At 40.9% G+C, this 21,758-nt stretch overlaps 1 protein-coding gene across 1 annotated transcript in view; it reads right to left on the reverse strand.

Annotated features, from left to right (window-relative positions):
* Positions 1-376: 376 nt before the first annotated feature.
* The window catches only part of sytl2a (synaptotagmin-like 2a), a 28,739-nt gene continuing 7,357 nt past the window's right edge, over positions 377-21,758 (reverse strand). Inside the window, exons 3-18 of the mRNA XM_085797058.1 lie at positions 21,626-21,737; positions 16,072-16,141; positions 14,128-14,209; positions 11,798-12,421; positions 9,121-10,950; positions 8,028-8,129; positions 7,783-7,839; positions 6,952-7,040; positions 6,763-6,864; positions 5,028-5,197; positions 4,390-4,492; positions 4,127-4,288; positions 3,929-4,025; positions 3,732-3,837; positions 3,008-3,213; positions 377-884 (exon numbers count right to left, since the gene is read on the reverse strand). Of these exons, the coding sequence (XP_085653184.1) occupies positions 736-884; positions 3,008-3,213; positions 3,732-3,837; positions 3,929-4,025; positions 4,127-4,288; positions 4,390-4,492; positions 5,028-5,197; positions 6,763-6,864; positions 6,952-7,040; positions 7,783-7,839; positions 8,028-8,129; positions 9,121-10,950; positions 11,798-12,421; positions 14,128-14,209; positions 16,072-16,141; positions 21,626-21,737 (4,061 nt within the window). The 3' untranslated portion in view covers positions 377-735. The remainder of the gene's footprint in view (positions 885-3,007; positions 3,214-3,731; positions 3,838-3,928; positions 4,026-4,126; positions 4,289-4,389; positions 4,493-5,027; positions 5,198-6,762; positions 6,865-6,951; positions 7,041-7,782; positions 7,840-8,027; positions 8,130-9,120; positions 10,951-11,797; positions 12,422-14,127; positions 14,210-16,071; positions 16,142-21,625; positions 21,738-21,758) is intronic.

Below are 21,758 nucleotides of genomic sequence, written 5' to 3' on the forward strand. Positions count from 1 at the left end.
TTAGACTAGTTCAGTCATTAGCCAATAAAGCTCTAAATGACACTATATTTTTTTTAATTTTGGGAGAAATGTTGTCGGTAGTTGTTAGAATAAAACAAACAAAAAAAAAAAATAGAATTTTACTCAAACACATACCTATAAATAGTAAAACCAGAGAAACTGATCATTTTGGGAGTGGTCTCTTAATTTTTTCCAGAGCTGTATATATATATTATTATTATTATTATAATTAAGGTTAAAATCTCAAATCTGAGAAACTACTTAACATTGTTGCTTCTGAATTGTATATTCATGGTGACAGCTATTTCCTGGTGTCAATAACTCCGCTGTGTTATATTTCCAAGTGTTGACAGGAACTTGAAACCATTATTTTTTACCACCAAACAACTCATTAATATTCTCTTTATTGCAGATAGAGGTGCTGTACGCAGGAATCAGACAACAGTACTACTACAACAACAGTAGTATCATTATAATCATCAGTGTTCAGATATTCAGATCAAAAACACAGTCTATCCTCTGCCCCACTTCTGTGATAATAATAATAATTATTATAATAAATCATCATTTTAAGCTGAACACAAATTTAACTTGTAGTTTGAACAAACTAAAGCAGCCTGTGCATTAACGTATCATACAGTGATCATCACTTTGCTCATTAAGGCCGCTGCCTCCATCCATTCAAACCTGCATTACATACATACAAACATGCTGCATCAACACTTCCATCCAGTCTCACTTCGACATGCCTTTTGCCATCATCAACATCCTCAGAGGTAAAACATCCTCCACCCATTCGCCGTCGGAGCGCAGCATCCTCTGCCATAGATCTGCCTCTTCTGTCGTCGAATCCATCCAAACCACGTCCGCCCCGTAACTCTTCCCTGCACAGGAAGAAAAGAAGCTAATCATCACGGGAACTAGAACTGCTTTGTTTCCCCCCATTATCTGAGAATCTATAGTTTCTAAAGCTGGTCATTGAGTTTCATTATTAATCATTACTATTTTGCTCTTAATGCTGGAGAAAAAAAAGAAACAACAGCAAAAAAAGGAACATCTTTTTTCTTATTTATACATTCATCACACCATGGTACTTACCATCTACCTCTCAGGAAGGAACACAAATGGGTTGTTTCTTTGTCTAAAACATATTTTTTTTCTGCTGGGCCCATGTAACGATACATCAATCTGACATTAATACATTGACTCAATGATCAACAAGTCAATAGTATTGATTGACATGGACATGTATCATCATTTGTAAGACATATGTTTTATTTTGAAATTCCCCTGGCACGTCTCACCGATTGGTTTGTGCTGCAATTTCATATTCATATATTCATTGTAGAGACGTGTGTAACTCATTTGTAAGTTTTAAAAATCATTTGTTTACTTTCAGACTCTTAATAGGAGAAAGGTTTACATGGAAATCCTGGTTTAATAGAAACTTAATCTTCTTTCAGTTTTTTCAGAGAAGAGTGAAGCTTTGTAAATCAGATTGTGGCTCTTTATAGTGAACAGGAGGCCTGTTTTCTAGCACATGTTTTTTTAATTTGTGTTTTTCATCTAAATGTCTGGTTGGGTCTACTGATCATTGAGTTGCTCTGTGTGACTTAAAGGATAATTACCTTTTTTTTTTTTACAATCTGGACCTTATTTCTAGCATAAAATAAGATAATTTACTCACCCAGATAACTTTGTTGTCATTACAAGTCGTTCCGATGACGCTGCCCTGTAGACTCACATTATACGGATATACGCGGCTCTCGGCTGGAGCTAATTTCGTCGGAACGACTTGTAATGACACCAAAGTTATCTGGTTGAGTAAATAATCATTTTTTATGGTAGAAATGGGGTCCAGATTGTAAAAAACGGTAATTATCCTTTAATATGAAGATTCATTCAAGATTCAAGATTCAACTTTATTAATCCCTTAAAGGGCAATTCCATTTGGTGGCTCGCACACCAAACATTTGCGAGCTGCCCCGAGTTGCACCTGACAGAGCGCCCCGGTGAGGATGAAGTGAGTAGGATCGGCAAAAGATTTCGTCTCATATCGACCACTGGTCCCTGAATCGTGGCAGAATTCAGTCAATTCAATTCAATTCAATTCAATTTATTTGAGGTGGGACAGTGCATGTTCATGAACGAAGCATAAAATCGTAAACAAGCCGGATTGTAGCCTCATGATATCTGCATTCATCACATTCGGTCGATACGATATTGTATCATGATGACTGATCGTATTGTGATTTACACCCTCTATTCTGTGCTGGTTCTCCCAAACTTTCCCTAAGACCTAAACTTCACAGTAGGCAACATCATGAAATTCACACTGCACTTAAAGACCCACTCCCGTGAAAATCGTGTTTTCTGAGCTTTTCACATGTTCCTGTGGCATTTTTCTTGTGTTAGAGCACATATCAGCAGAGAAGGAAGTGCAAAATTGCATTTCAGAGTTTTTCTGCCTTCAAACTGCTGTGAACCAATGGCAGACGCGAACTGGCAGTTTCAGGAAGACTGGAGTTGAGGGTGTCACAGCTCCAGGGGAGGGCACTAGTGCTACAAGCTCCCGCCCCGCTCTGCATCTGGCTCAGAGGTGAAAGCCTTCACAGCTCGGTGTAGCTGTCTAGGTATAATAGGTATAGCTCACCTGGTAGAGCAGCTTGCACCATGAGCAAGGACTATGTTCCAGTCTGGGATCGAATCCCAGTGTGGAGTTTTACGTTAAACGCGCTGAATCTGTAATTGTACAATGTCCAGCTGTCAGCAAGCGGGGGTGTGGGGTGCGAGGAGGTGGCTGGGCGGGTGCAGAGCAGCGCAGTCTCCGCCCACCCTCCAGAGGTACATTGCTAATGTGCATGGCTAATGAGCTGGTTTTAAAATGGCCGAAAAGGGTCGCGGGAGTGGGACTTTAAATCCCAGGAGGAAAACACCAAGGTTGAAACTTCTCTATGAAGAACACATCCAGGCTGCAGGTGCAGTGGGTTGACAGGAGTGACCTCACCTGTGCCGAGTCCGAGCCTCAGGCCTCCGATGTAGTGGCTCCTCAGCCGGTCGTGGTCCCACACCGTGATCTCCACGCAGGCTTCTCTCAGGTCGTCGGAGCAGAAGCCGTCGTACACCATGGTGTGGTTGAACATGGGGTTGGCCGTCCTCTTCACCACCCGCGTCTTCTGCCGGCTCTTACTGCTCGTGTCGGGAAGTACGGTGCTGCAGCCGGAAGAAAAGGAAGGAGGTTAACTTGTTATTTCTTTTTCTTTTATCACTTACATTTTTATTGAGTTTTCACACTGCAAAAACTCAAAATCTTACCAAGAATATTTGTCTTATTTCTAGTCAAAATGTCATTTCTAGTCAAAACAAATCAAATTATACTCAAAATAAGACTCATCACATCACAAAAGTAGCTTGTTTTTAGACACTTTTTACTTCTTTCAAGCATATTTTCACTTGAAATAAGTAGAAAAATCTGACAGTGGATCGAGTTTTTCTTTCTTATTACAAGCACAAAAAACTTGCTTTCACTGGCAGATTTTTCTACTTATTTCAAGTGAAAATTTGTTTGAAACAAGTGAAAATGATCTAAAAACAAGTTCATTTTTAGGTGATGAGTCTTATTTTAAGTGAAAAGAGATTAGTTTTTACTAGAAATTAGACATTTTGACAAGAAATAAGACAAATATTCTTGGAAAGATTTTGAGTTTTTGCAGTGTAGAACATCCTCCTACCATTTCACAAAGGGGTCGATGATCACTCCTCTGACTGAAGGGAGGTTCTTGCAGTCTTTCACCCAAATCTGCACCTCGCCGGTCTCAGTCCCAGACGTTCTCTTACCTGTGGATGCGGTCACACTGCAATAAGTGACAACAACGATTGAAATAAACTGAGATGATGACTGATACAAACGGAGGAATCGTCAGCTCACTGTGTGACGTCTGGGGCAGAAATCTCAGGGCGACTCTCATCTGTCCTCTGCTGCCCAACAGAGGCGAGGGAGGCAGAGCGAAGGTTTGTGATGACGCCTGAGAAAAGAGAAAAGGCGCCGAGATGAGTCAATGTCTGATTTTTTTTTTAAGAAACACTTCTACAATGCTAACACAAACTTAGGAGATGAAGTTGTTACCCTGGCTTTTAATGCGTATTCATTAATCTGTGTGTTACTGAAGTCCAACTCCGACAAGTCCAGCTCCACTTCGCCAAGGAAGGTATTCCGCCCAAACGTGTCATTGTGCCACACTGAGACGTTCAAATTCTGAGCTTTTAACTCCTCCATCGTGACTTTAAACTATGGAGGAGGAGGAAGAAGAAGAAGGCAACAAAGATTTAGTAAAATATGGATTAGGTGAAATGAGAATTGTGTAAAAAAAACAAATATAGAATTATTACCCTCAGAATTTCATTGTAGGTGGGGTTTAAAGTTTTCTTTTTTACAGCTGTTTTTCTCTTTCCCAACTTTGTTTTGTCAGGGAGAAGATAACATTTCACATACCTGTAAAAGGACAGAGTCAGTCTGAACTAAAACACATATAAACACTTTATTATCACAGCTTCAAATGACAGACAGAGGTTTATGATATTTCCTCTACCTTTACCATACTGCAAAAACTCTAAATCTTTCCAAGAATATTTGTCGCATTTCTTGTCAAAATGTCTCATTTCTGGTCAAAACTAATCTCTTTCCACTAAAAATAAGATTCAATCAACTTGTTTTTAGATCATTTTCACTTGTTTCAAACTAATTTTCACTTGAAATAAGTAGAAAAATCTGCCAGTGAAAGCAGGTTTTTTGTGCTTGAAATAATAAAGAAAAACTTGCCCCACTATTCGATTATTTCAAGTGAAAATATGCTTGAAAGAAGTAAAAAGTGTCTAAAAACAAGCTACTTTTTAACGTGATGAGTCTTATTTTAAGTATAATGAGATTTGTTTTGACTAGAAATGACATTTTGACTAGAAATAAGACAAATATTCTTGGTAAGATTTTGAGTTTTTGCAGTGCACATGTGTGATGACACTGGACTTACGGGTCGGAGCGGTTCTTCTTGGCGTCGGCCGTGGCCAGCTCCCTGCAGTGCACCACGAAGATGTGAAATTCCCCGAGCTTCTGGATGTAGTTGACAGCGAACTGGATGCTTCCCTGGACTTCGATGTCTCCAAAGTCGGCGTGGTGGAGGCTGCTGATGCTGCCGCTGGCCTGCTCGGTCACAACAAGAAACAACACCATCATCCTAAAACCACGATTCATTACATTCATACAGTGCGATGTCAAGCATCCACCCATCCCATCTATTGTCTAAAACCCTGTGCAGGGTTGTGGGGAGCTGCAGCCAATCCCAGCTCACGTATAAAGCCAACATATAGAGACGACACTCACATCCACACCTACTGGTCATTTATTACAGTCTCCAGTCGATCTAGTGTGCATGTGTTTGGACTGTGGGAGGAAGAACCTGGAGAGAGCCCACAAGACACAGGGAGAATATGCAAACTCCACCCAGAAAGAATGGGAATCGAACCCAAAACCCTCTTGCTGAGAAGCAGCAGCAGCACTAACCATATTGTAGGGAAATTCATGAGATTTTAAAGGGGAGCTATGCAAGTCCTGTTTTGCTAACCCTCCTCATGGTCATGTGCATTTGTTTTTAACGAAGCCAGGGAGAAAGCAATCAGTGGAGCGGTGGATAATATTATATATCATATATGAAGTTACGATGTGTATATTTCTGTAGTCTTATCCGTCGGGTTATGGGGCGTGTTTGTGTCGCAGTGCCGCCGACACGAAATCTGGGACATCGGGTCGGTGGCGCTGATCTTGCAAGGTTGGTTTTCGGCAAAGAGAAGCTACGTTGAAGACAGAGAGCCTCCATTCTCCCTGTAACAAGTTACAAGTCATGTGTTGTGTTTATTCAACCATCAAATTTACTCCGAAGATGTTTAGAAAATGTAGCATAGTTATGCCCCGTAAAACGTACTCTTTTTGGTCTAGTGTTTTTAATATAATGTCCGAGATTATGAGATTTGTGATAAAGCCAGAACCCTTACTTATTATTCTTGGGGTGTCTGAAACCTTTAAAAAATTAAACAAAGCACAACAATGTTTTATTTCATATGGTCTTATAATAGCGGAAAAAAATGATTCTTATTTTATGGAAGAGTGTAAACACACCAACATCTAAGATGTGGCTAGAGGAATAAACTAATACACTCCATCTGGAAAGAATAAGATATGTTCTGAAAGACAGTCTCCAACATTTTGACGCAACTTGACATCCTCTTATACAGTACCTTGCTAATACGAACCCAACTCAACAATCAGTCTCCTATGCATAGTTCTCGTGATATTCTCCAGGGGGTGGGGGGTGGTTTTTTGTCAACCTATTACATTCTATTTCTGTTGTCTCTGTTTACGTGTTCTGTAATTATTATGTTTGTATGTTTGTATTATAAATGGCTGATAAAAATACATCGGAAAAAAAGAAAATGTAGCATAGTTAAGCTGAAAATCCTGCATAGTTCCTCTTTAAAAAGGTGTCATCAAAGTAAAAATGTGTCATCAAGGCAAAAATGTCTCGGCGACACCTGTGGGTGATTGAAATCAAAATGAAGGCAGTTTGCAGAGTTCGAAGATGAGTGTGGTTTGTGGTTCTGAACGTCAACGTATTGACTCTCTAGTATCGTACTACTCATCTTTAAAAAGTGCTGTAATCTAAGAAACCGGGTTACTACACAACAGAAGCGTTTATTAGGACGTGAACGTACAGACATGGAGGCCCTTCCTGAGGAGAGGCTCAGGTTCGATGTGGAGCTGCCGGTGTTCCTTCTCCAGCCCAAGCTGTACTCCATAGTGCTGTCACTGTCCGTCTGAAAACATGAGAGAAAAGAAGCAAAGCATGAATAACAAAGAAAATTTGAAAAAAATAAAATAATGCTGAGTGATGTGTGGTTTACCTCATCCAGCTGGATAACAGGCACAGACACACTGCTTTTCATCTGCTTTGAGTTGGATGGAATTGGGGATAATGGTGGAAGCGCAGAAACTGGAAGACAGACATGACTCTGAACCTCTTAAAGGGATAGTAACATTTTTTTAAAAGTGGGGTTGTATGATCTACAAATAGCCCCTAAGTACTTTAATTGCAGTAGAAGACTCTCTGCACTCCTCTTGTTAGCAACGCCAGCCCATAATAGCCCTGCCCAGAGATTTACAACATACAGTGTTGTGAACAGACCCAAAGAAACGGCCTATTTTCGCGGCCTAAAAGAGGTTTTACCTGAAAAAAAATACACAGTTCCATTGTTCGCTATGATATAATTTTTTCCAGCCCTTCAAAGTGCAAGAAAAACACAGTTTTTATATGGACCTAACCAACTCACGTATCCCTCCACCCAGGGTTAGCGCCCGCCGCCCGCCGATCAGCAGTTGGTTAGCTCCAAATAAAAACTGTGTTTTTCCTGCACTTTGAAGTGCTGGAAAAAATTATATTATAGTGAACAATGGAACTGTGTATTTTTTTTCAGGTAAAACCTCTTTTAGGCCGCGAAAATAGGCCGTTTCTTTGGGTCCATTCACAACAATGTGTGCTGTAAATCTCTGGGCAGGGCTATGGGCTGGCGTTGCTAACGGGAGGAGTGCAGAGAGTCTTCTACTGCAACTAAAGTACGTAGGGGCTATTTGTAGATCATACAACCCCACTTTAAAAAAAATGCTACTATCCCTTTAAGTAAACATAATGACCACTGAATTTCAAAGTGAATGTGAAGTACAGTACGTATGTTTACCATCATCCACACTTAAATTCATCTGTTCTCTCGAGTTATTTTTGGTCTTCTCTTCTCCTGAGAGGAAACGAGGCCACAAGTCAGTATTATTCTCACTTCACTGCCATGTACTGTAATCACATCCTCTCTCAGACCTTTTATGTTGTTTTATTTTGCAGAAATAATGCACTGATAGGTAACAATACAATAACTCATCAATCGGCTGCATGAAAGAAAAACTGGTCCTGAGCAAAGAGTTGTTTTACTTGTATGCGAGGTGAGGTTTTCCAGACTTTTGGATGAAGACATGCTCCTTGAAGATAACTGTTTCAGAGTTGACATGACAGGACTAGAGCAATCATCATGACCTGCCACAGACACACAAAACACCGTCAGCTCTGGAAAACTCAACACAGATGAGTTGACACCGTCTGAGGCGACAGACGGTAGGCTACTTCTGTTTCAGTGAATAGAATAGAAAGCAAGTGGAACGAGTTCTGGGTTACTGCTGGTCAGGGAAAGTGTACTGTAATACTTAGTAAATCAGTTTAGGATGTACACCGCAGAAAATAACAGGAGTATTGTTGTTGGTAACACCAGTTCCAATATTTACAGTGGTGATTAGCTGCTTCTTATAAACCACAAATCTATTGCAACAGCAGCTCTTTTAATCACAATCCAAACTACTTTTAACTGAAACTAAATGGGGTTTTCTACTGATTGGAACTGTATTTTGTTCTGGACTTTTTCTGCAGATTGCAAAAGCGTGTACAAGTATCTTTAAAACTGAGGGATTTGTAATCTAACTCATCTAAGTCAGATCACACTGCAAAAAGTCAAAATCTTTCCAAGAATATTTGTCTTATTTCTTGTCAAAATGTCTCATTTCTAGTCAAAACTAATTTCTTTCCACTTAAAATAAGACTCATCACCTAAAAATGATCTTGTTTATAGATCATTTTCACTTGTTTCAAACTCATTTTCACTTGAAATAACTAGAAAAATCTGCCAGTGAAAGCAAGTTTTTTGTGCTTAATAAGAAAGAAAAACTCGATCCACTATCAGATTTTTCTACTTATTTCAAGTGAAAATATGCTGGAAAGAAGTAAAAAGTGTCTAAAAACAAGCTAATTTTTTTAATGTGATGAGTCTTATTTTGAGTATAATGAGATTTGTTTTGACTAGAAGTGACATTTTGACTAGAAATAAGACAAATATTCTTGGTAAGATTTTTTGAAGAGTTTTTGCAGTGCAGAATGTCAATGCATGTGATTGCAAAAGAAAAACATGACAAGTGGTTTCCATAAATCAACAGCTTGAGGAAATAAATATGAATGGAGAGAGAATTCAGATGCTCACTGTCTGAACTTGCCCGAGACAGAGACCGAGCCCTGGTTGTTGTTGTTGTTGTGTCCTGTCTGGCGTTTCCATCTTTATTTTGCACAATCCAAGAGCTGGTATCGGTTGTGGGACTGTTACCCTGGTTACCCACGAGGTCTTCTTCGGTCGAACCTTTCTGAAAGTGCGGTCTGTAGGCCTTCTCCTGCGGCCCAAGGTAGTGCTGAAGATCCTGAGGGAAGAAGGACCGGGCGAGGCGAGCGAAGGCCCCGGCTTTCTTCTGCGAGGCCTTCGTTGGTTGTGTTGAAGCTGAAGCAGAGGAGCTCGGGTTCGTTTGTTGTTGTGTATTCAAACCTTTGTCCTCTGGGTTTGAAGGTGGAGGACTCTTCTTCTGCCTCGGCGCCGGTGTCGGTTTTACTTGCTGCTCTTCGAGAGCCTTCGTCTGAGGCGGTTCGATGTCTATGGGGAAGGTTTTCAAGGGGGAACTGGATCTCTCTGGACTGGACGGTTCTCTGGGTAAGACTCTCGGGTGGCAAGTCTTGGATGGACTCCTCCGGCCTTCATCGTGGTCCTGGTCTTTCGATCTCGGTGTGGATCTACTGGGACTGAGCGGCCTTTCTTCTTGAGACTCCATATCGGCCTTCATTTGGTATTGGTTATACATTGACCCATCTGGACTCGGACTGACGAAACCTTTGTCCGTCACTTTGAAAGATCTCAAGACGACACCAGGCGTGTTTTGTGCCTCTCCCTCAGACTTCTCTTTGTTATATGAAGATGTTCTCCGATCCGACTGCGGGGAAACCACCTTGTTGCTTGAGGATCCCCGACCTCTTGCAGAAATCAGCCTCGGTCCTGCATACCCCGACTCCCAGAAATGCTTCAGCTCACTGATCTTGGCCGGTCTGTCTTCTTGGGCACTGGACTTTCTTGGGGTAGGAACTGGAACTGGAACTGGATCCAACTGCTGCTGCTTCTGGGCATTGGAAGCAGCAGCTAAAGGAGCGTTGTTGATGTTTCTCTGCGATTCTGTTCCCGAAGCCGTCGAAGAGTCGTCCGTCTCGTCGTAGATGAGGACGGGATTGGCTCTGTAGGTGCCGTCTTGTTCTACATCCACAGAGAGTCTACGTTCAGCTTTTCGGACCGAGGGATCGTCGACGCTCTCCACATGCAAAGAAGCTTCTGTTCCTTCTGTCTTTGAGCTGTTTTCCTGCCTCACCTCCTCTCTGGTAAATATTACTTTGGGACCAGTGTTTTCTTTCTCCCAGAAAGCTTTCAGATTGGACAGTCGCTCCGGGGACTGAACGGCTCGGTCCTCCGTTGTTGCTTCCTGCTGCTGCTCGTCGTCTCTCTCTATCGTGGCCACTGTTTCTTTAAACGGCGTGTTCTGCAGCGCTGCAAGCTGCACCGTTCGCACCTCGGTTGTCGGAGGAGGTTTAGCTTCAGGTGCGCGTGCAGGTTTGTCCACAGTCGTTTCTGCAACAGGCGAGGGTAGATGATGTGTGTTTTCTGGTTCTTTCTGCTTCATCGCCTCTTCTTTCTGTCGACTCTTACCTTTGGAGCCCTTCTCTTTCTCTCTCCTAAAAATTCCAAGTATTTTCCGACTCGACTGAGGTAAAATAGCATGAGATGAGCTCTTTGACGGCTTGGATTCTGAGGTAGACTCGATAGAAACATTAGTGCTCTGTTCAGGAAGCTTTTCTTGATTAAAGTTGTGTCCGGTCGGTCCGTCTGTATCGTCAGCCTGAGAGCGACTGTCCTCTTCAGGCTCCGTCTCCACGGGAACGGGCTTACCTGACTCCTGCTCGGCAGAGAGGAGGCTGGACAGCGCAGGACTTAGCAGGTCAGAGACTTCTGCAAAGACAGAAACCACCTCTTGTATCACTCATATAAATGATATCTACTAAACACTTGACTACACACACAGTAGAGTAAATTTAGCTGTGTGGGACTTTTCTTGGTGTATTACTGTCAAATGAAGCTGGACAATCAACATCAAAACAACATCTTGCAGCTTTTTTACAGGCCACAATGTGAAGAATTTGAAAATGTGCAACTCTAGAGCTCTGCACATAGTAGATTATACCATACTGCAAACTCCCACCATTATACTTCATCTTCCAGTAATATAACCAATAAAAAAAAGTCCAACAGCAGATATGACAACTTAAAGCAGAAGTAAGCGATCCGGTGGTTTTGGCTAACTTCCTGTCGCGCATCCCTTGGCTGCACACACAGAGAGGACCGCCCCTTTATGCCGTTCTCTCTCCTCATTGGATAAAGGTTGTAGGACACAAGGAAAGTTTTCTCCTCGGCTTACAGCAGAGCAGAGTGACTGACAGACCCGTGTTTCAGACCAAACACTCTATGTAAGTGATTGCTGTCGGAAGATAGAACTATTTAAGACTTATATTAACACAAATATTCCACTTACTTCTGCTTTAAAGAAAGATGTGCAGAAAAATGTGCAAATGCAAGCCCAAATGCAAAAGCTTAATGCAATAAAACCACATAATAGAAGAAAAAACAGATGCTCTCTTATCCACCACCAGTAATATATAGAGATAAAAGAACATGCATAAGAAGAATGAAAGTAAAAGATATTTGGTCTCATTTTGTGCATATGAATCACTCACACACAGTTTGATTTGCTGATTGGTGGTTGAGTTGATTAGTTGACTCAGACTAGGAGTCTTACCACTAAGGACCTGCTGGTGCTGGTCAGCTTCCTGCTCTCTGACGTCTGCCTCATTTTTGCAACTGACTTCACCATCCTGTGCATCCGCTCCACTCTCACTTAGCATCGGCTCATTATCATCGGTTGTTCCTCTGTCCTCTGAGTCCTCGAGGTCGTGGTCATCTGGGTGGCTGTTTTTCGTCTCAGAGGAAGCAACGGGGTCGACGTCCAGCAAACCGTGCTCCCCCAGCTCCTTCCCGTCCTGCCACTCGTCCTCGATGTGACTCACCATGGTGCTGAACCTCACCTGCCTCCTGTCTATGGAGGTCTCGGCGGCGGGAGGATCAGGAGCCACCGGCGCTGGACTCTCCAGGTCCAGGTGAGAGGACAGAGAGTCTGTGGAGCCGGAGCGCTTGAGGATGCTCCGCGGAGCAGCAGCAGCAGCAGCAGCAGCAGAGTTAGCGTTAGCATGAATACCTCCTGGTCCCTCTACCTCAACAAAACTGTCCTGAGAACTGCTGCTGTTGGTTGTTGTATGTTCAGGCACTGACATGGGAACAGATGCATTCTGGGTGACCAGGCTACTAGGGTCTTGACTAAGGTTACTAGCATGAGAAAGTGAGCAGTCAGGTGATGGTAAAGGCTCTGGAAAAAAACAAAACAAATAAAGATGATCTTATCAATGGAGGTGTTTTTCTTCCCCTTAAAAGAAAGTTTCATCTTTGGTGTCTTACGCAATTTGACTATTTTCCCATCAAACCCATCCCATGTCTCGATTCCAGTAGCCGACTCAATTCTAGCTCAGTTCCATTAGAATAATCACTCTTTCATGTCCTTCCATCCTTTCCTGTAATAAAATACTGGTAACACTTTACTTGACGCCTATCTTTCTTCAGTTTGTTTTAGATATATCGGAAACAGTCAAGTATTTTGGTAACACTTTATGTGACGCCTATCTCTATAACGCATTATAACCATACTTATAATGAGTTATAATGCAGTTATTATAGCACTGTATAACTATAGTTAAATACTCATAAATGATCATAATGCTTTATAACAATAATCATAACACACTATAAAGCATTTTATCGTGACTTATAAGGTCAGGTATTATAATATGTTATCAATGTTAGTAACTCACTGACCATTCCCAAATCGATAATGCATTATAAATGTAGTTATAATGTGTTATAATTGGCTTATAGATGTGTAACTGTCATTATAAACAATCATAAATTACCATGAGACTTTATAACAATAAGCATAACACATCATAGAGCAATTTATAATGGTTTATAAGATCAAGTATTATAATAGTTATAAATGCTCTATGATGTGTTATGCTTATTGTTATAAAGCCTTATGATAGTTTATGATTGTTTATAATTATAGTTATACATGTTTATAAGCCATTTATAACACATTATAACTATATTTATAATGCATTATCGATGTGGGCATCGTCAGCGAGTTTCTAACAATTCTAACATATTATAACACCTGACCTTATAAGTCAAGATAAAATGCTTTATAGTGTGTTATGATTATTGTTATAAAGCATTATGATTATTTACTGTATGAGTGTTTAGTTATACAGTGCTATAACTACATTATAACTCATTATAAGTATGGTTATAATGCGTTATATAGAGATAGGCGTCACATAAAGTGTTACCAAAATACTTGACTGTTTCCGATATATCTAAAACAAACTGAAGCATCTGCATCTGTAAAATACTGCTGACTGAGCCATTATTTCCTACTTATCCTATAGTTTCAACACAACAATGTTGTTTTCCCGGTTCATGTGAATTATTTCCAGCAGGCACAAGTCATGCAGTTCAGATTAAGGCCTTGGAATGTATTTCTGTGTAATCCCCTGGCTAGTCTGGCTACATCCACATGTATCTGGACCTCCCTTCACTTTGATAACCCCTGGGAAAATCCCCCGGTGCCAGATCTCCGGCTCATGTCGTCACTTTCACTTGAACCGCTGAGCGAAGAGAGAGAAGGTGGAGGAGGGAACTCGGATTACAAAAACTGTTAGAGATGACAGGCCGCTACATGCTTTTAACCGCAATGCAAACACTGCTCATGCCAACATGCTGTTTGCAGCGGGGAAGGTCGAAGCAGCTCAAGCTGTAAAGGCCCCGCACACACACACACACACACACACACCTGGATGTCATGCTAGAAACCAGACTTACATTGGTTTACAGCTTTCATGATTTGTCCATCGAGCAGCCGCTCAGTTCAAAACATAGCACATAATGTATCATTAGATCACAATGGAAAAAGTAGGACTCCACTTAGATGACATATTTAAAACTGACAAGTGAAAACCTCACCCTCATTTGGTTTTTGGGTTTGATCCGCCGCTTCATCCAATAACTGAGCGTCCCGGAGCTCGAAGTTGAACGGGTTTTTTCTCTGCTTCAGCAATAATAAAAAAGAGAAAGGTTGGTATGAAGTGTACAGACTACAACATGACTGAGTGCTCCCCTGCTCAGTTTCACTAAAATGTTTAATGTTTCAAAAGAGTGTCGTCCTATATAGCTGTAACTTTAAGCACACATACAGTATAGCATCTTTATCTTCTGAATAATTACAAACAAACACGTTAAACTACAAGTGCAAGGCAACAAAAGTCAGTTTAGTTGTGATCGAAATTTGATTCCACCTGTGATTTTCACGGTTATAAAAAGAAGCTGTGGAGGCAGCAGCTTTCTGTGGCCCGACCTTGGGTGTGTTTAATGCATCACAACTCCACGTGGTCACAGACTGTACGAGTGAGACGATAAAACTTCATAAAGATGGGAGAGGTACAGGAATAGAGCAGAGAGCTACTGGAAGTTCATGGGGCAATTACTTTTTCACATAGGACAAGGTCGGTTTGAATTAAATGAAATCATCATTTAAAAAGTGCATTTTATATTTACTTGGGCTATCTTTGTCTAATAGGCTTTTAAAAGTTGATGATCTTAAACAACAAATGTTAGTAAGAAATCAGGAAGGGGGCAAATACTTTTTCATTGCATTCACTGCAAAAACTCAATATCTTACCAAGAATATTTGTCTTATTTCTAGTCAAAATGTAATTTCTAGTCAAAACAAATCTCATTATACTTAAAAAAAGGACTCATCACGTACAAATTAGCTTGTTTTTAGACACTTTTTACTTCTTTCAAGCAGATTTTCATTTGAAATAAGTAGAAAAAATCTGATAGTGGAGCAAGTTTTTCTTCCTTATTACAAGCATAAAAAAACTTGCTTTCACTGGCAGATTTTTCTACTTATTTCAAGTGAAAATTTGTTTGAAATAAGTGAAATGATCTAAAAACAAGTTAATTTTTAGGTGATGAGTCTCATTTTAAGGGGAAAGAGATTAGTTTTGACTAGAAATGAGACATTTTGACAAGAAATAAGACAAATATTCTTGGTAAGCTGTTGAGTTTTTGCAGTGTTGCATGTAGCCTAAGGGGCTGCACGATTCACGTAAATGACCCAATTGACCAAAAAACGGCGATTGTAGCCGAAAGGTGACTAGTTTACAGGTATGTGAATGAGGAGCCAGAGTAACAATAACAAAGAGGGCAGAGTAGAATTCGAGAGGTAAGCGCTTCTGACTGAGCACAAAAAATGATCTGTGGATGTTTTGGTGACTGGTGGCACAGTGGTTAGCAGCACTAAGCAAGAAGGTTCTGGGTTTGATTCCCAGACCTGCAGCCTTTCTGGGTGAAGTTTGCAGCAGGTTCTCTCCAGGTTCTCCAGCTTCCTCCCACAGACATGAACAACAGGTGGATTGGTGACTCTAAGTTACAAGCAGCTGTGTGTGTGTGAGTCACTGTGAATGTGTGTGTCAGCTGGGATTGGCTCCAGCTCCCCATCCCTCCCCTCTCCCCGTGACCCTGCACTTATAATAATGAAATAAAAAAACGTATAAGCCGTATAGACAATGGATGAGATGTTTATCTGACTGATCAGACACATAAACCACAGAACTGCAGAATAATCTTTGCCAAAGACGGTGAAAGGCCTTGTGGATGTTGGTTGGCAGCTCGTGCTTTGTTCAAAATGAAGCAAAAATACATTTGTGTGGATGAATGGCTGCACAGTGCTGACAATGAAGCTGATATGAGGCTGCAGCAGCGTCACAGATGGAGAGGAAATGACATTTAGAGATGGCACTATGAATAATAGTGAATAAAAAGATAACTCCCCGCTCTCAGTTGAACCAAGTTTGTAAAGAAGAAAACTAACATCTGGGTCACAGAGAGCCGACTGTACTGTACCTTCGTTGGTGAGTGTAGAACCAGTTCAGGCTCGTGTTGCGGTGCTTCATAGTGGTTCTGGTTTCCATACCTAGAAACGTAAACACAGATTAAGATAATGTGTTTTAAAACGTCCAAATTAAAGGTACATTGTGTAGGAATTCCTCCCATCTAGTGTTGTGGTTGTATATCTCAAGCAACTCAATTGTATTTTTCATGCTGCATTCACGTGAAATTGGGCAGACGGCAGACGGACGACAGCCGCTGCTCGTAACGGCATAAACAAGCCTCTATGTAAACAATACACGTGACAATATGTTGTCATGGCGATGTCGTATTGTTTACCTGACCCACGTTTTACCGGCTTTCTCTGGACTTCTGTGACTAAAATTACATCTGCACTGCAAAAACTCAAAATCTTTCCAAGAATACTTGCCTTATTTCTTGTCAAAATGTCTCATTTCTAGTCTAAACTAATCTCTTTCCACTTAAAATAAGACTCATCACCTAAAAACAAACTTGTTTTTAGATCTTTTTCACTTGTTTCAAACTAATTTTCACTTGAAACAAGTAGAAAAATCTGCCAGTGAAAGCAAGTTTTTTTGTGCTTGTAATAAGAAAGAAAAACTTGCTCCACTGTCAGATTTTTCTCAGGGGTGCAAACTCATCAGGGGTAAAAAAGGTGACAAGATACCGACCCCCTAGGGGGGTCCGGGGGTATGCTCCCCCGAGGAATTTTTTTTAAAAACCAACTTTAAAGGTGAATTTACAGTCAATTTTAGCATGAGACTAGGGTCCAGATTTACTCAGGTTTGCACAGCTTTTGCTCCTGTTAAACCTGCACAATCTGTCTCTCTGTGTTTGGTTTTGAAATATGTGAAGGGGGTCTTCAGCCTATGCAGGTTTAGCATGAGCAAAAGCTGTGCAAAACTTGGAGAATCTGTCCCTTGATGTCCATCAGATGAACCTTGCAAACCTTGCCTTCAAACTAAATAAAATTTAATACAGACTGAGTGGTTCATTGTGAAACATTTATTTATTGATGTATGTGTTTTCTGTACGTAGGCTATGCTCCGAGGCAGCGCTGCTCTTTCTGTCCAATAACACACATGAAGCTTAAAAATGCCATAGGTTACATAAAACATATTAAGCGGCAATATGTATTTAAAAGATGTTCAAGCAAACGGTTCAGTTCACGGTTTTGTGGTCCTGGTTTTCGGTTCGGTTTCGTATACTTTGATCGTTGGGAAAATCAATCATGTCTTGTATATTCAGGTTAAAACTGAAAGAATGAGGCAGTCTGACATCTGATACATCATTGTGACAGTCTGAGGTTAAAAGTAGATGAGATTCTGGCGGCAAGAGGAGACATTGATAGTTCCAACATGTTTTAATTTATTGGGCAAAGAAAGTTATCTAACAAATGCTAAGAACAATTAGATATTCACTGAAATATATAACCTATATTTATTAATTGTGGTTCTTACAAAAAATATATCTTATAAAATATAAAAGCTAAAATGTCTCTTAAAGCTCTGCCCCTTTAATTAGTGCATACTAAATAATTTAACTTTAGCCTACTACTTTTACAACCACATTATTTACCAGCAACATAAAGTGAAACGGAGGCAGAGGTCCTGCCACAGTCAGTCAACCTCCTCCTCCTGCTGCTGCTGAACAGGTCGCACTGGAGCTAGTCTCGCTGCCAGACCCTCCTCCAGACAAGGAGACACTGGAGCTAATAATGCTAAACGCGCTAATCGCTAATTTGCCGCGATCGCGATCATCACACACACGCGGTCCCATACAGCACCTATACAACGCTGCTGGCGCATCTTCTAGCTCCGACTCTTTCACTCGCCATGCTCAAAAAGTCGTGTAAGTTAGTCTGTATTAAAAGTGAAGCTTCAGGTGTGTATTGCTGGACAGAAGAGGAGTGTTGCCACCACTCGTTGTCATCCAGATAAGGTGCACGCGCCTTAAAGAGACAGGTGCATTGCTTCGCCTCGCCTCGCCGGACCCCCCGCCCCCTCTCAATTTTTTTTTTATTGCGGATTTACACGAATCACACAAATGACCAATTTGGGATCCAAAACGGCGAATTTCGCCGAAAGGTGACAAGTTTGCACCCCTGTTTTCTACTTATTTCAAGTGAAAATATGCTTGAAGGAAGTAAAAAGTGTCTAAAAACAAGCTACTTTTTTATATCATGGGTCTTATTTTAAGTATAATGAAATTTGTTTTGACTAGACATGACATTTTGACTAGAAATAAGACAAATATTCTTGGTAAGATTTTGAGTTTTTGCAGTGTGGTTTGTTAGCGACGGCCGTCTGCCCGACTGCAGGTGAATGCAGCATCAGTGTAACGCTCCGTTCCTCCTCACTGCGTTACCGCTGTGACTTTTCACAGACGCCACCTCGACCTGAGCCGACAGCTCCGGTGTCTCCGCTGAGTTTCCGTGGTTTCCTACCGTCACGCTGCCACTGAACGTAAAAACATGGCGACACCACATGGCAGCAGCACCGAGCTTACCCGCTCCATGTAGATATGAATGATATGAACGGCTCATTCAGAGCTGAAAGGAACACTTCACTTTGTTGATGGGGGGGATTACTGGTTAATGAAAAACAGACTGAAGAACCAAATAATCAATTTTCGTGAATAGATAACAGGAGAAGTTACACACACTGCAAAAACTCAAAATCTTTCCAAGAATATTTGTCTTATTTCTTGTCAAAATGTCTAATTTCTAGTCAAAACTTAACTCTTTCCACTTAAAATAAGACTCATCACCTAAAAATTTAGTTGTTTTTAGATCATTTTCATTTGTTTCAAACAAATTTTCACTTGAAATAAGTAGAAAAATCTGCCAGTGAAAGCAAGTTTTTTGTGCTTGTAATAAGAAAGAAAAACTTACTCCACTATCAGATTTTTCTACTTATTTCAAGTGAAAATCTGCTTGAAAGAAGTAAAAAGTGTCTAAAAACAAGCTACTTTTTAATGTGATGAGTCTTATTTCAAGTATAATGAGATTTGTTTTGACTATAAATGACATTTTGACTATAAATAAGACAAATATTCTTGGTAAGATTTTGAGTTTTTGCAGTGCAATGTCCCTTTAAGGATGTGCAACGTCAAATTTTCGAGGTCTTAGTGAAACTTTAAGAGAATCCATGTGCTCGTCGAAGCGCATCATAATCTCTGCTATTCAACAGACACGTTTTGCTCGGCGGTCAGGATGGATCGTCATCACCAACGAGGCAGTGCAGAAACATGTTGGTTATATTTAACTAACTGTGATCAACAGTCGGAGAGAAGCAGTGGAAAACATGAACATGTGAGACCTGACCTTCTAAGAAGATTATTGAGAACTACGGGGCCAATTACTAAAGATCCATTTACTGTGTGTGCACAACTCCACTCGCTCTCCGTCCCGCCCAGATTATCTGCTCCACTACTGCAGCATGTGATGCCGCTGAAGACAGACAACACACATCATATGTTTGTGTTTATGCTGCATGGAGTTACTGTTTGTCTAAATACGCCTGGGCTCTGAGAATTTGAAAGTTTATGTTTAAAGGGATTATTTAAAGCTGCAGAGGGAGAGGTTTTTCTCCAAGTATGCACATGAACCGAGCATTAGTATTTAACATGAAGTGCCACAACAAGAAACTGCATTACAAAAAAACATCCCTTTGATTTCAAATCAATCTATTATTCCACTCCTTAGTTTAAAGGGACATTGTGTAACTTCTCCTGTTATCTATTCTTATCTATTCTATTCATGAAAATCAATCGTTACACTGATGCTGCATTCACCTGCAGTCGGGCAGACGGCCGTCGGTAACAAACCAGATGTCGTTTTAGTCACAGAAGTCCAGAGAAAGCCGGTAAAACGTGGCTCAGGTAAACAATACCAAATCGCCATGACAACATATTGTCACGTGTATTGTTTTGCCTCGTGCTGACGGACCACTTGTTTACATAGAGGCTTGTTTATGCCGTTACCTGCAGTGGCTGTCGTCTGTCGTCCGTCTGCCCAATTTCATGTGAATGCAGCATGAAAAATACAATTGGGCTGCTTGTGATATACAACCGCAACGCTAGATGGGAGGAATTCCTACACAATGTACCTTTAAAGGATGAATCTGGAGATATTTAATGTCTCTTATCCTCAACAAACTCAATGTACAGAGCCGAACCAACAATGGCCCCAAATATCTGACACTTCTTGGGATTGATGTCTGCTTATGGGTTTTTCTGTAAAGGGATTTGTAGACAAAAAGAAAACTATCGAACACCTGCCTTGTCCTTTTTTTAAAAATGTGTGAATGTAAATGTTTTAGGTGCATCCAAAGAATTACAGCTCAAAAACCAGTGTGGAGGAACTGAATGAGATGTCATCGGAAATAAAGGAGAAATGCTACCAACCTAGCATGCTAACATCAAATAGATAGAAACAGGAGTTAACACTGCTGTTGCTTTGGCCTACTCCTTTACTTGCTACTCCAATAAACAGCTGATGGGCCTACTGCTGACTCCTTTGACATTCAGTTTGATGAATGTGAGTCATTTTCATTTTCACTCTGGTTTTGTTCTCAAACAGAACAAAACGTGTCCTTAGCTGCTAAATGCTCCAGTGTGTTCACCAGCTGCTCTCACTGTGTCCGTCTGCTGCTCTTTTTATATTTCTATTACCACTGGAAACAGTTTCCTGCAGCTGATTATGAGAGAGATGAGAGTGAAACATGACAATAAAGTTAAAAACAAGAACAACAACTTAAAGCCCCAGTATGTAACTTATTTGGCTTTTTATAAGCAAAAATCAAATCTGTCTTTCATAAATCCGTATTTCACTGAAGTGGAATCACAGCTGCATACAAATGAAAGCTTTCTGGTTCCTTAGAATGAGTTGTTACAAGTCGTTACAAATACAGAAGTGGGCGACGCACCGAACCGAGGCGGCCATGTTGCATCGCAATTTTTTACGTTGAGTGGCAGCGTGACCGTAGGTAACCACGGAAACTGAGCGGAGCTGTCGGCTCGGCCTGTTAAAACTGTCACCACTGTGTAGTGTGAGGAAGGACGGAGGCACTGGTGTTGCATTCAGGTACAGTCAGGCAGACGGCCGTCGGCAAACCAACCGGATGTCATTTTACTCCACGAGAGAAAGACGGTAAAACAATACCACATCACCATGACAACATATTGTCACGCCTGTATTGTTTTACCTCGTGCTGGCGGACCACTTGTTTACATAGACGCTTGTTTATCCTGTTACTGTACATGCAGCGTCTGTTGTCTGTCTGACGTCTGCCCGATTTCACGTGAATGCAACTTCAAGAATACGTTCAGATATGCAACTGCACCACTAGATGGGGGGAATTCCTACATATTATACCTTTAAATGTTTTTTAATCGATCAACCATCATGTGACCATTCAGAAGGAAACACCTACTGAAGCCCGACACTTAATCAGAACTTGTTTCAAAGAAATTTTAAATAATAATAACAATGTAAAATACATAAATGTGATAAACAGTGATTTCTACTTTGCTTGTGTTAACTCACCTCTGCAGCTGAGGCTCCTGCAGGACGCCACGGAGAACAGGGGGGACAAACACGTCCTTATTGTCACTGCTGACAAAACTGGACTTCTCTGGCAGGATCTGAGTCAGCTCCACTGCAACACACACACACACAC

Source organism: Trachurus japonicus, chromosome 14, assembly GCF_045865225.1.
Source record: "Trachurus japonicus isolate A0001 chromosome 14, Traja_1.0".
In the NCBI taxonomy this organism is placed as follows: Eukaryota; Metazoa; Chordata; class Actinopteri; order Carangiformes; family Carangidae; genus Trachurus; species Trachurus japonicus.